Source organism: Lepidochelys kempii, chromosome 4 (assembly GCF_965140265.1).
Source record: "Lepidochelys kempii isolate rLepKem1 chromosome 4, rLepKem1.hap2, whole genome shotgun sequence".
NCBI lineage: Eukaryota > Metazoa > Chordata > Testudines > Cheloniidae > Lepidochelys > Lepidochelys kempii.
In genome coordinates this window covers 127,438,885-127,452,949 of record NC_133259.1, presented here as the reverse complement: position 1 = coordinate 127,452,949, position 14,065 = coordinate 127,438,885, and the positions used below count along the sequence as shown (strand labels likewise).

The 14,065-nt window shown below is 41.3% G+C and overlaps 1 protein-coding gene across 8 annotated transcripts in view; it reads right to left on the bottom strand.

The window, feature by feature from the left end:
* KDM3A (lysine demethylase 3A) overlaps positions 1-13,842 on the bottom strand; it is a 51,055-nt gene extending 37,213 nt beyond the window's left edge. For 4 of the 8 annotated variants that reach the window (XM_073342865.1, XM_073342868.1, XM_073342867.1 and 1 more), the window contains exons 1-7: positions 13,207-13,842; positions 6,263-6,418; positions 3,780-3,890; positions 2,055-2,157; positions 842-966; positions 197-269; positions 20-108 (exon numbers count right to left, since the gene is read on the bottom strand). In XM_073342865.1, the coding sequence (XP_073198966.1) occupies positions 20-108; positions 197-269; positions 842-966; positions 2,055-2,157; positions 3,780-3,890; positions 6,263-6,418; positions 13,207-13,380 (831 nt within the window). In that variant the 5' untranslated portion in view covers positions 13,381-13,842. The other 4 variants (XM_073342869.1, XM_073342871.1, XM_073342872.1 and 1 more) reach the window with 4 other exon arrangements.
* Between the last annotated feature and the right edge of the window lie 223 nt (positions 13,843-14,065).

Genomic DNA, 14,065 nt, shown 5'->3' with positions numbered 1-14,065 from the left:
AAAATAAGCCCATAGTTACCTCAGAGCAGGACTTTATATGTTTGGCATCAACATTTCCTTTATCATCAGATGATTTTCTTTTCATACCCCCATTTCTCTTAGATTTGCCTGAAGCATTGAAAGTGATTAAATTAGTATGTTTCCAACATTGAAAATTACTTCAAACAGCAAAAGGCCAATAAATAAAAGGTCTTACCACACTTGTCATGGCTGTCGTGTATGATTTCAACATGAATCAATTCTGGATCAAGAGTTTTTAAAGCTGGAATCTTAAGGGAAAATGGAGCTAGCTTTTTTAAAAAGACAACTTGTGTAAGAAGTTTTAGATTAGATATTTTCACAACTCAGGGGAGACTAATAAAGCAGTTTTAAACAAACAGAAGTATGATACTCTAGCTATGGAGCAACAGAGTAAGCTTCTGGTCTGAAAAACCTTGACTCTGTGGAACTTCAAGCTCAAATCTTAACAAGTTAGATAACTTGTATGTATGCATGCATTTTCAGAAGGCAGTCTCCAAGACATGGTGCTGCAAACTCTGTACATATAGAGATGCTAAAATAGGGGTTTCCCCAACTGTTAGGCCAAAAGAGAAAATCCCAAACCCCTGCTCTCCCACTAGTGTGCAGTGAGCCATTTGCTATCCTTCCACGCACATCAGTGGCACTGTGCATGCAGTATAAAGTGCTCTAGGATCCTTTGGAATGAAGCATGACGTAAAATACAAGGTATTATTCCAGCTGGTTAACCCTACTATGGAAAAGCAAGGATAGAATTACCTAGATACAAGGAAGGTGTTTTAATTCTTTTTATCTACCCATGTTGCATCAGTTGCTTCTTTACCTCCTGACAGTTGACTTCCAGAGTCCTTGTAGTTGGATTACCATTTACAACAGTTGCTGTGAACCACTGGGTAGATGGATCCAAGCTATAAATCCTTACTTTTGAACCAATTACATTCTTACCACCTTTAAAAAACAAAAAACATGCTTCAGAGAGTGGGAAGATGGGGGCACACACATTATGGTAACTTTCATTACATATCCACGTGTCAACACTAACTAGCCTGCAGCGATATACACCAGAAAATAAGTAAATAGCACTGGAAGACAACAGGCAAAGTAACAATGTAGTTTTCATATGCCTCCCTCTTGACCCCAGACACAGGGGACTATTGTGGCTGGGAAAAAGGAGTGTGACCAGAATACCTCCACATTCTGGTTAGTCCATTTGCTGGAACAGCTTATTGGGTTTTCTGCTGCTATAATACACACTGGGGGCCACTCTCAGAATTCAGGAGTCAAAAAAATGGCAAGCACAGCTCAGCTGGACCTGGAGATTGAGCCCTGAGTGTCCGATTTGTGGAGTTCTTCCTCACTTTTATTGCTACTGTTTCAAGAGCTGCCATGTTACTTACTCCATTATACTAATTTTCTATCCAGACGTAGATCATTTCCACTAGACACAAACTTTTTTTTTTTTTTTAAACAAAAAGACAGACTTATAGGAAGCCAACAAATAAGAGATTACAGTTGGTGAGCTGTACTATAAACAATTTTAACTTGAACAGAAGAGATGTTCCTAATAAGTCTCCAATGCCTTTCAATTGAGCTATAGAATAGAGAAGGTTAAGACTTTTGATTTTTTTTAAAAGGAAAAAAAAAGAGTGGGTGGCTAAAGTCAGGCACCTAAATAAGTCATCAGATTTTCAGAAGTACTGAGCAATCAAACAGCTCTCACCGAATTCCATGGGAACTGCTGAGTGCTCCGCACTGCTGAAAATCAGATGACTTTTTAGATGCCTGATGTTAGCCAGCCATTTTTTAAAAAAGAGTCCTAGTTTCTAATTCTGCCCATTTTGGAGCATTTCATTATGGATGGTGGACAGCAAATCTATAAAATTGTTTTGGGAGAGGTAGACTACCCAACATTCTTCTATGAAAGGAAAGACTACTGGAGAGAAAAATCAAAACAGGATTTTTGCTAACAGATGATACTGTAAATACCACCAGCGCAGTGACCTCCAGTATCCTTCCACGAGATGGTATTCTCATACCTTGCATCAAGTGGCTTTCATCTAGATGTTTCACAATCAAAGCTTGAATTTCTTCATTAACATTCTGATCATCCATAAGAGAGTGTCTCAGACTGTCCACATCCTATTAGGATGAAAGCATTCAATGTAAATAGTTGCCAAGAGCACTAAATGTTTAATTTAAAAAAAAAAAGGTTTTTCCAACAGAAGCATGTTCAACAGCAAGAGATTATACTGTGAAGCTTCATATCAACCAGATGGTTCTGTTGTGTTTAAGAATTTGGTTTGTAATTTGTGCAGAAAAGAACAGAAAATAAACCAGTATTTCAAAAAAATTAATAAGAATTAGTAAAACTTCCATTAATACTTGTAGTGTGAGCACCCAAAGGCCCAAGTCAGAATCAATTCTCTATTATGCTAAGTGCTGTACAAAACACAGGGAGAGAATTCCTGCTCCCCAAACATTTTACAATCTTACCTAAAGCAGAATGCAAAAAAAAAACAAAAAAAAAAACACACCACAAAAGTGAAGCAGGGAGGGCATAGTACCTGAAATAAAGATCAAGGTGGTCTGGAGTAGCTAAACGTTAACAGATTATTGCTGTTTAGAGTTATACTCAAAGTGTAATGGGAGTTTATGATTTTGCCTGGCAACTCAGAGATAACCAGCCACTCCATCTTTTTATGCTCTGAACTACCTCCCCATTAATTAATTTAGATGCACTCATCATCCAGACAGCATATCAGCACAGCAACTATCAATGCCACCTTAAGATGAGATCTGAAATACAGTTTTTTTGAAGCATTAAAAATTCCACGGCACTCCGTTATAGTTATGTTCTGCACAAAAGCCAAATCAAGTACATTTCGTCAGATTAAAAGCAGAGCTGGTCAGAGAATGAAGATTCATCAAGATGTTTCTGAAACAGTTAGACTTTGAACAAAGTGTTGATAGGAAACTTGCCTGGTTTCCTGTCAGCTTGCTTGGCAGGCTAATGGGGAGTCAAAAGCCCTAGCTCCCAATCTCCAACGCTTAGCAAATACTCTCAGAGCTGAAGGGAAATCAGGACCCTGAAGCCCCAGCTGAGCTGGGAGCCAGCAATCCAACGGTCTCTGCTTCCCATAATCCTTCCAGACAATTTCATTTGCATGTTATAAAAATTTGTTTTTTCAAAAATGTTTTTTTTTGTTTCCATTTTGGAATGAAAACCAGAAATTTCAAGTTGGAATGAAACCAAAGTTTGAAAGCCTCCATGAAATGGAATTATTGTTCTTCACACAGTTCTAATTAAAACGTCACCTGTAGTTTCAAATGGAAAAAATATTCTTCACCACTTCCTATCCTAACTGTTGTGGAACGTTTCTATTTCCTAGTAAGATTTGTTATCTATTCTCCCTTCTATATATGCACACAACTCCTTAAATGCTAATGGAAATCGTGTTCATAAGTCAACTGGCCATATAGAAAGAACCTCCCATTTTACCATCATGATATACCAATGGTTCATCAACCCGAAAAGCTAGAAGCCTAATGTTATTCCTACACCAAGCTCTCTTATATGGCTACGTCCTGAGCTACCATCAGTAGTTTTTTTAACACAACACACAGTATTAAGGATAGATTTTCCATGAGCTATAGCAACGTGGACATGCTTCAAATTTTCACTTAATGTTTCAGCAGTGAACACTAGACAAAATAAGGCTTGAGCCCTCTTACTGTATGCAGGACAGTCCGAATAAAGTTACCTGAATAGGCTTCAAAAGGTCTTTAGAAAGAAACACACATCTCTCTTCACCAAGAAAGCGTACAGAAACCACGGATCCTAAACCAGCTTTGTCCAATAAGAATTTGTAAACCTGAAAGACAAGAGCAAGCATTTTAGAAACAGTACTTTTCCTGCTTATTGTCCTTTTTCATTTGGAATGTGTTTTGCCCCTGTATTTTGAAAAAAGATGGAACTAACGTGGCTGCCATAGGGCATCCCTTTACATACCCTGTGAATATAGTTGCCTATCCTGGTCTTCTGGTCTCCTATCAAGGAACGCAGAAGGGCCGTTTCCCTTTTACCACAGGTGCTTTTTAATCTTCAATTTAAAAGGATACCAGAAGGACTCTCAGGTATCCCGCAGGAGACTGACTCCCACCCACATCTCTCTCCCCTCCCTAACTCATTCTCCAAGTCCCACAGTACTTCCAGTTCTTCCCAAATATACACACACACACCCAATTACTGAGCCAATTACCCCCAGGTGTCAGTAATCCCCAACAGAAACTGGTTAGTTGACTTCATATAAACTTGCAATCTTCCCAGCATTGCAGCAACCTTAGTGACTAGGGTGCTACAAATAGTATCCTGTCACAATACCATTCTTATTTCCTTGTTTGGCCATCACAACACATCCGAGAATGATGTTTGCATTTCACTGACACTGATGTTAGCAGAGGTTTGAGAATGATGTTTGTAAGCTTAATGCCATGGAACAAAAAGACAATACTGTAGGTATCATAAGTTTCCAGAACTAAATTGTGAATGTAAGCGCAAGTTTAAATTTAGGTGAGGTCTGTCCCATCATTTTTAAATATACAATTACTTACTATTTACTGAGCACTTTTCATGATCAAAGTTGTTTACAAATATTAACCAACAGTCCTGCAAGACAGACCATAGTACTGTGCCTTAAAATTCCACAGCATTCCTTGTTAAAGTGACTTATGAATTTTTTTACACTGTGTACCTAAAAATACATCATAGAAAAGACTATACCTAAATGTATTTACTGAATAAATAAGTTCCCGGGCTATACAATGCATTCAGATACATGTAAGGGCTGTACTTCCCATTTGATGCTCTGTAGTCCAAAAAGTTTAAGAATTTAGATAGTTTCCAGTGCCACCATGAAAATATGTATAATGTATCTGTAGCATTTATGATAACAATCCACAAATTCAAGAAACAAGTGAAAAGCAGACTTCCCCAGTACTGTATTTCCAATTTACACACAAGCAGATTTTTAAATAAACAATGCTAATATCAGCAGGCTTATCAAAACTGAGCTAAAAAAAGCTGAATTAATTTGCATAACCAAAAAACACCCCTTAGTTGTTTGGCTGCATAAGACTACCTTAATGCTGCAAGTAGCCTAGTAGTTTATTCTGATCTGCATAACAGAATGTTCTAAACTCCATCTGTATCAGTAAAAATAGTTAATCATCTCTTCCATCTCATTACCTTTTAAGGAAATCAAAGGACTCCAGGCCACACAACTCCTAAAGTTTGACAGAACTCTAATCCAATGGTACTAGTACTTTTCCCTAGAATACCAACAGTACAGATTACTGAACTCCCCTCAACCATACTTCACTACAGATTGAAAACTGGATGATGTATTCAGTTTTCCAGACACATGGATACCAGGACAGTATAAGAATTTAAAAAGTAAAATAAATCTATAGTGGGTAAGTAAATGCATATTACCAGAAAAAGGGCCTTTCCACGATCTACTGACTGGTCCACATAAAGTGTAAATCAATCTGCTACAGCTCCTACCTAAGGAGAATTTATGTCCTTTGGCTCAAGCAGTTAAAACTCATGCTTTTGAGTGTATGAGATCCAGGGTTCAATCCTCACAAAACGACCCAAAGCAGGCAATCATCACATGGGCACAGAAATTGAAAGTTTACAGAGCACTGAGCCACGGGGACCGTAAAATGAGAAATTTAGGACAAAGGCTTGAAACAACATGCATCTTCAATGCCTGATCACCTTTCCATCTCTCACCAAAACCCCTTCAGAAGTAGTACCCGTGGGAAATTAGAGAAGGGAAAAGGATTTGAAACATCTCTCCCACTCCAAAACACAATCCTAGAAATAGTCAGAGATCCACTATGAGGCAGTACAAGGCATCCCTTCAACACAAGAATGGAAAATACTGCTCTCAAATGCTTAGAGACCCTGCCTACCCATGGCTACAGAACTAAGCTTTAGTACAATTTCAGATTTCCCACATGGGTGCATAAAGAGTGCTACACACAAAAAAGCATTCAGCCATTTTAGTGAAGCTGGATTTTGTTTTTAGATTAGAGGTTTTTAAAACAGTAAATTCTAATTTTTGGACTACTGATCACAATAAAAACAAATTCTGAAGCCTACAAAACCAAGAACTAGGAAATACTGCCTTCACAGCTCAAATACTGAAGTGAAGTTGATCAAGCCAATTTGTATATTTACCATTGCCGGCCACTGAACAGTATCTGTAGAGTTGGCTTCAGATTTTCGTTCAGCAAGTACCAATTTTTGCTCTACTAGAAATCCTCTCATTTTATGGTTGTAGACCTCAATCCATCTTCTTCTCTCCCATGACTCACCATCAAACTCCACACATACCTAGAGGAATGGGGGAGAAGTTAAAAATCTAGGACATGACCATCAGATTGCTGTTTAGATAGAAGGAAAAGAAAGACCAAGGCAAGGGCTATGAAAGAATTTTTTTTGTGACCCTAAGAACCCTTCATTGCCCGATGGCAGATGGCCCACTATACTGTAACTCATAATCAGGCCTGATGCAGCCACTATCTATAAGACACTGTTGTCATAATATGTATCGAAAAATGTATCGTAATCATATATAAACTTGGGATATGCTGGTCAGGAACATCATTGTGTGATGTATGTATAAATTGTATATAGAAGAACCTCAGAGTTACAAAAACCTTGGGAATGAAGGTTGTTCATAATTCTGAAACGTTTGTAACTCTGAACAAAACGTCAGTATCTCTTTCAAAAGTTTACAACTGAATATTGACTGAATACAGCTTTGAAACTTTACTACGTAGAAGAAAAATGCTGCCTTTTTTTTTAAGTAGTTTACATTTAACACAGTACTGTATTTGCTTTTTTTGGTCTCTGTTGCTACCTGATTGTGTACTTCCAGTTCCAAATGAAGAGTGTGGTTGACTGGTCAGTTTGTAACTCTGAGGTTCTACTGTATAAAGAATTACGCATGTGTGTGTGTGCTGAAAATGTTCTTAAAATGTGTTTTGAAGGCAGGGCATAAATCAAATCTACCCTAGACAAAGGAATTTGGATTTACCAATCTGCACCCCCAGGAAATCTTCCTGATACAAAGACACTGGACTTTGGAATATATAAGGGGAAGCAAAAAGACATTCTAGTTATCCATCACTTAGGGGACATAAGAAACAGCACCTTATGAGCCTGTGAACAGTGGATCCTCCTGGTTGAAGAGCAGGAGCTGCTGCTACAATTCCCTGGTGTGGCAGGGAGCAGAAAACAGTCCCCAGCAAAGTTCACTTTTGCTAAGGCAGAAAGGTAACTCAGTGGCTTACAGTTCTGGGCTGCATTGAGGAGAATGACAGGTTTCAGAGTAACAGCCGTGTTAGTCTGTCTTTGCAAAAAGAAAAGGAGTACTTGTGGCACCTTAGAGACTAACCAATTTATTTGAGCATGAGCTTTCGTGAGCTACAGCTCACTTCATCGGATGCATGCCGTGGAAACTGTAGCAGACTTTATATATACACAGAGAATATGAAAAAATACCTCCTCCCACCCCACTGTCCAGCTGGTAATAGCTTATCTAAAGTGATCATCAGGTGGGCCATTTCCAGCACAAATCCAGGTTTTCTCACCCTCCACCCCCCCACACAAATTCACTCTCCTGCTGGTGATAGCCCATCCAAAGTGACAACTCTTTACACAATGTGCATGATAATCAAGTTGGGCCATTTCCTGCACAAATCCAGGTTCTCTCACCCCCTCACCCCCCTCCCAAAAACCACACACACAAACTCACTATCCTGCTGGTAATAGCTCATCCAAAGTGACCATTCTCCCTACAATGTGCATAATTAAGGTGGGCCATTTCCAGCACAAATCCAGATTTTCTCACATCCCCCCCACCCCCATACACACACAAACTCACTCTCCTGCTGGTAATAGCTCTTCCAAACTGACCACTCTCCAAGTTTGAATCCAAGTTAAACCAGAACATCTTGGGGTGGGGGGTAGGAAAAAACAAGAGGAAATAGGCTACCTTGCATAATGACTTAGCCACTCCCAGTCTCTATTTAAGCCTAAATTAATAGTATCCAATTTGCAAATGAATTCCAATTCAGCAGTTTCTCGCTGGAGTCTGGATTTGAAGGTTTTTTGTTTTAAGATAGCGACCTTCATGTCTGTGATTGCGTGACCAGAGAGATTGAAGTGTTCTCCGACTGGTTTATGAATGTTATAATTCTTGACATCTGATTTGTGTCCATTTATTCTTTTACGTAGAGACTGTCCAGTTTGACCAATGTACATGGCAGAGGGGCATTGCTGGCACATGATGGCATATATCACATTGGTGGATGTGCAGGTGAACGAGCCTCTGATAGTGTGGCTGATGTTATTAGGCCCTGTGATGGTGTCCCCTGAATAGATATGTGGGCACAATTGGCAACGGGCTTTGTTGCAAGGATAAGTTCCTGGGTTAGTGGTTCTGTTGTATGGTATGTGGTTGTTGGTGAGTATTTGCTTCAGGTTGCGGGGCTGTCTGCGGGGTTGCAAGGACTGCGGGGTTGCAAGGACTGGCCTGTCTCCCAAGATTTGTGAGAGTGTTGGGTCATCCTTTAGGATAGGTTGTAGATCCTTAATAATGCGTTGGAGGGGTTTTAGTTGGGGGCTGAAGGTGACGGCTAGTGGCGTTCTGTTATTTTCTTTGTTAGGCCTGTCCTGTAGTAGGTAACTTCTGGGAACTCTTCTGGCTCTATCAATCTGTTTCTTTACTTCTGCAGGTGGGTATTGTAGTTGTAAGAAAGCTTGACAGAGATCTTGTATGTGTTTGTCTCTGTCTGAGGGGTTGGAGCAAATGCGGTTGTAGACGATGGATCGTGTGGTGTGGTCAGGGTGAAAGCTGGAGACATGCAGGTAGGAATAGCGGTCAGTAGGTTTCCGGTATAGGGTGGTGTTTATGTGACCATTGTTTATTAGCACTGTAGTGTCCAGGAAGTGGATTTCTTGTGTGGACTGGACCAGGCTGAGATTGGTGGTGGGATGGAAATTGTTGAAATCATGGTGGAATTCCTCAAGGGCTTCTTTTCCATGGGTCCAGATGATGAAGATGTCATCAATATAGCGCGAGTAGGGGCTTTAGGGGACGAGAGCTGAGGAAGCGTTGTTCTAAATCAGCCATAAAAATGTTGGCATACTGTGGGGCCATGCGGGTACCCATAGCAGTGCCGCTGATCTGAAGGTATACATTGTCCCCAAATGTCAAATAGTTATGGGTAAGGACAAAGTCACAAAGTTCAGCCACCAGGTTAGCCGTGACATTATCGGGGATAGTGTTCCTGACGGAGAATGCCACTTTTACCTTACCCAACCATTAAGTTTAATTATAAGCACTTATTCTTACTAAAATGTTTCATTGTGTGACAAAAATGCAATAATTGGACAATTACTATACAATAATTACACTGCTCTATTTTTAAATTAAAAACTAGAAACTTAAATTCCAACCTAGTCAATGTTATGCAACATCTTTAACCACAAAATTCCAGTCTTCTATATCACTTACCCATCTCCACAGTGAGCCACATTCTAATTTTAAATTAATGTATTTCAACAGCTCCACTACTGCTGCTGAGAGTTTAAACAATGTTTATCTTAATACAGAAGAAAAGCCTATTAAAATGTAGGGTTTTTTTAATACCATGTCAGAACATCATTCAATTCTCACTTTCTATTTTTACAGCACCCAAGTGTGTTAGCTGCTTTACAGAAACATATGAAAAGATCAGTCTCTGCACAGAGGAACTTAAATTTTGCATGTATTGCAAGAAGAGGGTCGACAAAAAGAGTGAGGAAAGATAGTTAACATATACAGCAATAAAGTTAAATGATCCGATTTTTTTTTTTAAATTTAACAGCTCCCCAAGATCTGCACAAAATTAAAAAAAAAAAAGTAAAGTACAAAATATTACTCCCTTCTGAGTGAGGAGAATATGGTAGCTTGATGAACTGGTTTTGGGATGTCATTTCATGCCTGGTAAGGAACATGAAGATAGATGTGGACAAAGGAAGAGAAAACGTAATACAAAAAATGCTGCCTCCATTCCTGCATATGCATATATTATTGCTTGCATGCAACTGTGTTTACAGGTTGCACTCCATATAGGTTTTTACAAGCCCCCTTCCCAATTACCATAATATCTGACAACATGTGAGGTGTTAGGGCAAAGTCTTTGTAGCACTGATTTTTGAGAATATTTTGTAAAACCTAAATGATTTAGTTTTGAGTGAAACATCCCTTAGAGTGTGCAACCCAGCACTGTGATAACATGAGAATCAAAAGTCAAACTCACAGAAACAAGAGTGAAACTGACTAATCTTTTCACTGTCCAAGCTGAATAGCAGACAATAAGCAAACAGGATAAGCAGAAACACTAGGTTGTTTGTTACTAATAGTTTAGACAAAACAACATATCAGCAATTGGAAAACAACATGTTTTGACAATTTTACATTTGGTATTACTTGAAACAAATAGTTAAAGGTGAAAATATTACAAAGACCAAGCACTATGCAGTTTTGAATGCTGTGTTGGTCCCAGGATACAAGCAAGACAAGGTTATTGGATCAACTTCTGTTGGTGAGAGAGAGAAGCTTTCAAGCTTACAGAGAGCTCTTCTCCAGGGCTGGGAAATGTACTCAGAGCATCCCAGCTAAATACAAGCCATAAATCCAATCTATAACCCACTAAACCTCCCTTTTCTTTTCCCCTGCCCCCCATGACTGGAGGGGTGTTAACAGGCCACTTCACCTTCAATGGTCCCTTAAAATATACGTTAACTAGTTATGCTAAACAATGTCTCTATTCAGTCCATGAGTTTTAGGCTATGTCTACACTACAGACCTTACGGCGGCACAGCTGTACTGATGTAGGTGTGGCATTGTAAGGTTTCCTGGGTAGCACTACAGACCTTACGGCGGCACAGCTGTACTGATGTAGGTGTGGCATTGTAAGGTTTCCTGGGTAGCCGCTCTGTGCAGGTGGGAGAGAGCTCTCCTCCTGGCATAATTAAACCATCCCCAATGAGTGGCGGTAGCTATGGCACGGGACAGCATCTCTCGCCCACACAGTGCTGTCCACACCAGCACTTTTGTCCATCAGGGGTGTGTTTTCCCCCCCGCCCCATACCCCTTACCAACGTATGTTTTACCAACAAAAGTGCTAGTGTAGCCAAAGCCTAAGGCTTTGTCTACACTACACAGCTTTTAGCGATATGGCTTTGTCGCCACAGCTGTGCCGCTAAAAGCTGTGTAGTATAGCTGCTGTTTGTCAGCTCTCCTGACAACAGCATGCTGTTCACACTGGCACTTGTCTCAGCAAAACTTTTGTCTTTCGGGTGATGGGGGTGTTTAAATACCTCTGAAAGACAAAAGTTTTGTCATTCAATTGCCAGTTTAGACATAGCCTTCGTGTCTAGCTGCCCCCCATGACTGGAGGGGGGTTAATAGACCACTTCACCTTAAATGGTCCCTTGAAATATGTGTTAACTAGTTATGCTAAACAATCTGTTCCCTCTTGTATTTAAACTGTGACTCTCTTTCCCAGACGTGAAGAAGAGCAGTGCGTAAGCTCGAAAGCTTGTCTCTCACCAACAGAAGTTGATCCAATAAAAGATGTTACTTCACCCACCATGTCTCTCTTCAGACTAAGCACTGCAATTCAAATCTCTCTGTTCCTCAACAAGGATATTCAGTTCACCACCACTCTGAAAGCTTTTGCTATAGATTCCTTTTACACCCCCTCCCTTTTCTTTTGAGACTAGCGGTGGGTTGTATGCTTTTTTGTACAAAAGCTCTTTATGATTACAACCATCTCCCTTGCCATCCTGGTGACTTTTCACACTAACACTTCTACTGGAGAGAGGAGAATGCATTAGAGTTAATCTCTTCTAGCAGAGCCGTAACCAATTACAGGTCTCGCAGTAAAGCTCTGCAAAATCCCCAGCAGCACCTGCTCCTTTTCCTTTCTATTATCAGAGAGGGCTGAGCAGAGAGCACTCTGCAGCAATTTCTCCTCCCCAAACCATACAAGGCTTTGATACCTCCCCTGACATGCCATACATGGGCAAAACTCTACACCCAGCACACTAGATATGACTAAAATGCTATCCTCTGGAATTGAGGCTTGGTCTGTAGTGTAATTCCAAAGTTTACAAACCACAGAGAAATTAGTCAATTAGAACTATTTAGTAACTGTCTTGAAAGGAAAAGGGACAAACACTTCCTCAGATTATCAGACGCAGTCAGGGTCTCCCACTAAGAAAGCAAGGGAAAACCATATAACTAAAAGAAGGTAACCACAGCAGAAGTAGAGTCATGAAACAAGGCAGTCTGCCACCAAGTCAAAAGTAGAAGAAAATATAAAATTTACACACAATAAAACTCCATTACTACTTTGAAGTCCATCACTAGCAGATGCTTCCCGTAATACAACAGCTGTGGCCCAAGAAGAGCTAACTGGTCATATGGTGTTAACACCTTGTTTCCACCTAACATGCATATTTTTAGCTGTCCTCTTATACAATTTAATACTTCCCAGTATTCTGCCATTTAAGTAATTGTAACAGTTGCCATTGGGATGCTTTCTGACTGTGAGAACCATCTAAACTCATGACCACCTAACATCATGAATAGCAAATGTCCACACTTATCATACCAGCGACAACGGTCAACAAGTGTTAAGGTATTGCAACAATAGCCACTACCAACATTAAAAGCATCACCCCACCCCTCAAACTTATAAATGTACTGTAGTCATAGGAAGACATTCACCATTGAAACAAAATTTGTAACTGCAGTAGTGAAGTGTGCCGAAATGCGTCTTAACAGGTAGGATATAATACAAACTTTGTCCATGTGGTAGGAGAAGACAGATAATCTATACCTATTTAGAGAGTTTTTTGTACACGTATTTAACATTCCAGAAGATTGAAAATATAGACATCAGCATATAGGTTTTTTCAAACAGATAAGTAATTATTGACAGATTTATCTAGTCCAGAACAATTTTTGAGAAACAGATGGAAACACATGCGTGTTCCCAAGAGGCAAGAGAGTCACCATATTGCACTCATCTCCCCAGAACGGTTACATAAACAGAACTTACCTTCAAGTCCCGTTTGGAAACATCTGGGTGCGAAACGGCCCTGATTTTGCCCGCTTTCCAGGGCCATTCAGAGACGTGAGCCGTGTCCCACGGGCCGTTGTTCTCCTCCTCAGACAGGCTCAGGAACCTCTTCCCTACGAGCAAGGGCCAGCTCTCCTCCAGCCTGAGCACCATCCTAGCGCATTGGGCAGCCCTGTTCTCCGCAGAAGAGACCCAGGCAACACGAACAAAGCAGTAACTTCCTTAGGCAAGCGCTCCGGGACAGCTGCACGCCGACCCCAACAAGCCCAGACGAGGCTGAGCGGAGCTTCCCGCTCTTGTTAGAGGACGGGGAGAATTTCTAGTTAGTCGCCGTTTAAACGTAGACACCGGGGGGAGTTTTGACACGACCGCGTTACGCCCGCGCAGGTGGGGAGAACGGAACGGCCGCAGCTACTGCGCAGCCCTGAGGGAACCTGTCCCGCTCCCAGACGCCAACCTCCGAGCCCCCCTTTGTTCCCGGCGAGCCCTCCTCAGCAGGAACAGACGAGCCAAGTCACGGGGCGTCAATGGAGCCGGCTGAGCGGGCAGCTCCTTGGAGAGGCCGCCGAGCCCCGCACCCGCCACCTCACTCCTCAGCACCCAGCCCTCACCGGCTTCCCCCCCGCACACACAGCCCCCGGGCAGCACGTCCCGCTCAAGCCCCCGAAACAGCCCAAAGAGTCCCCCCCTCAGCCCGAGCACAAACAGCACCCAGCGCCCACCAAGCCTCCCGGGCATTGCATACACCCTCTTAGTCACTCACACACACCCCTCAACGCGCCCTCCCGCGAGCTCTTCCCGCTCATTGGCCCGGCCCGGCCCGAGGGGCGGGGCACTC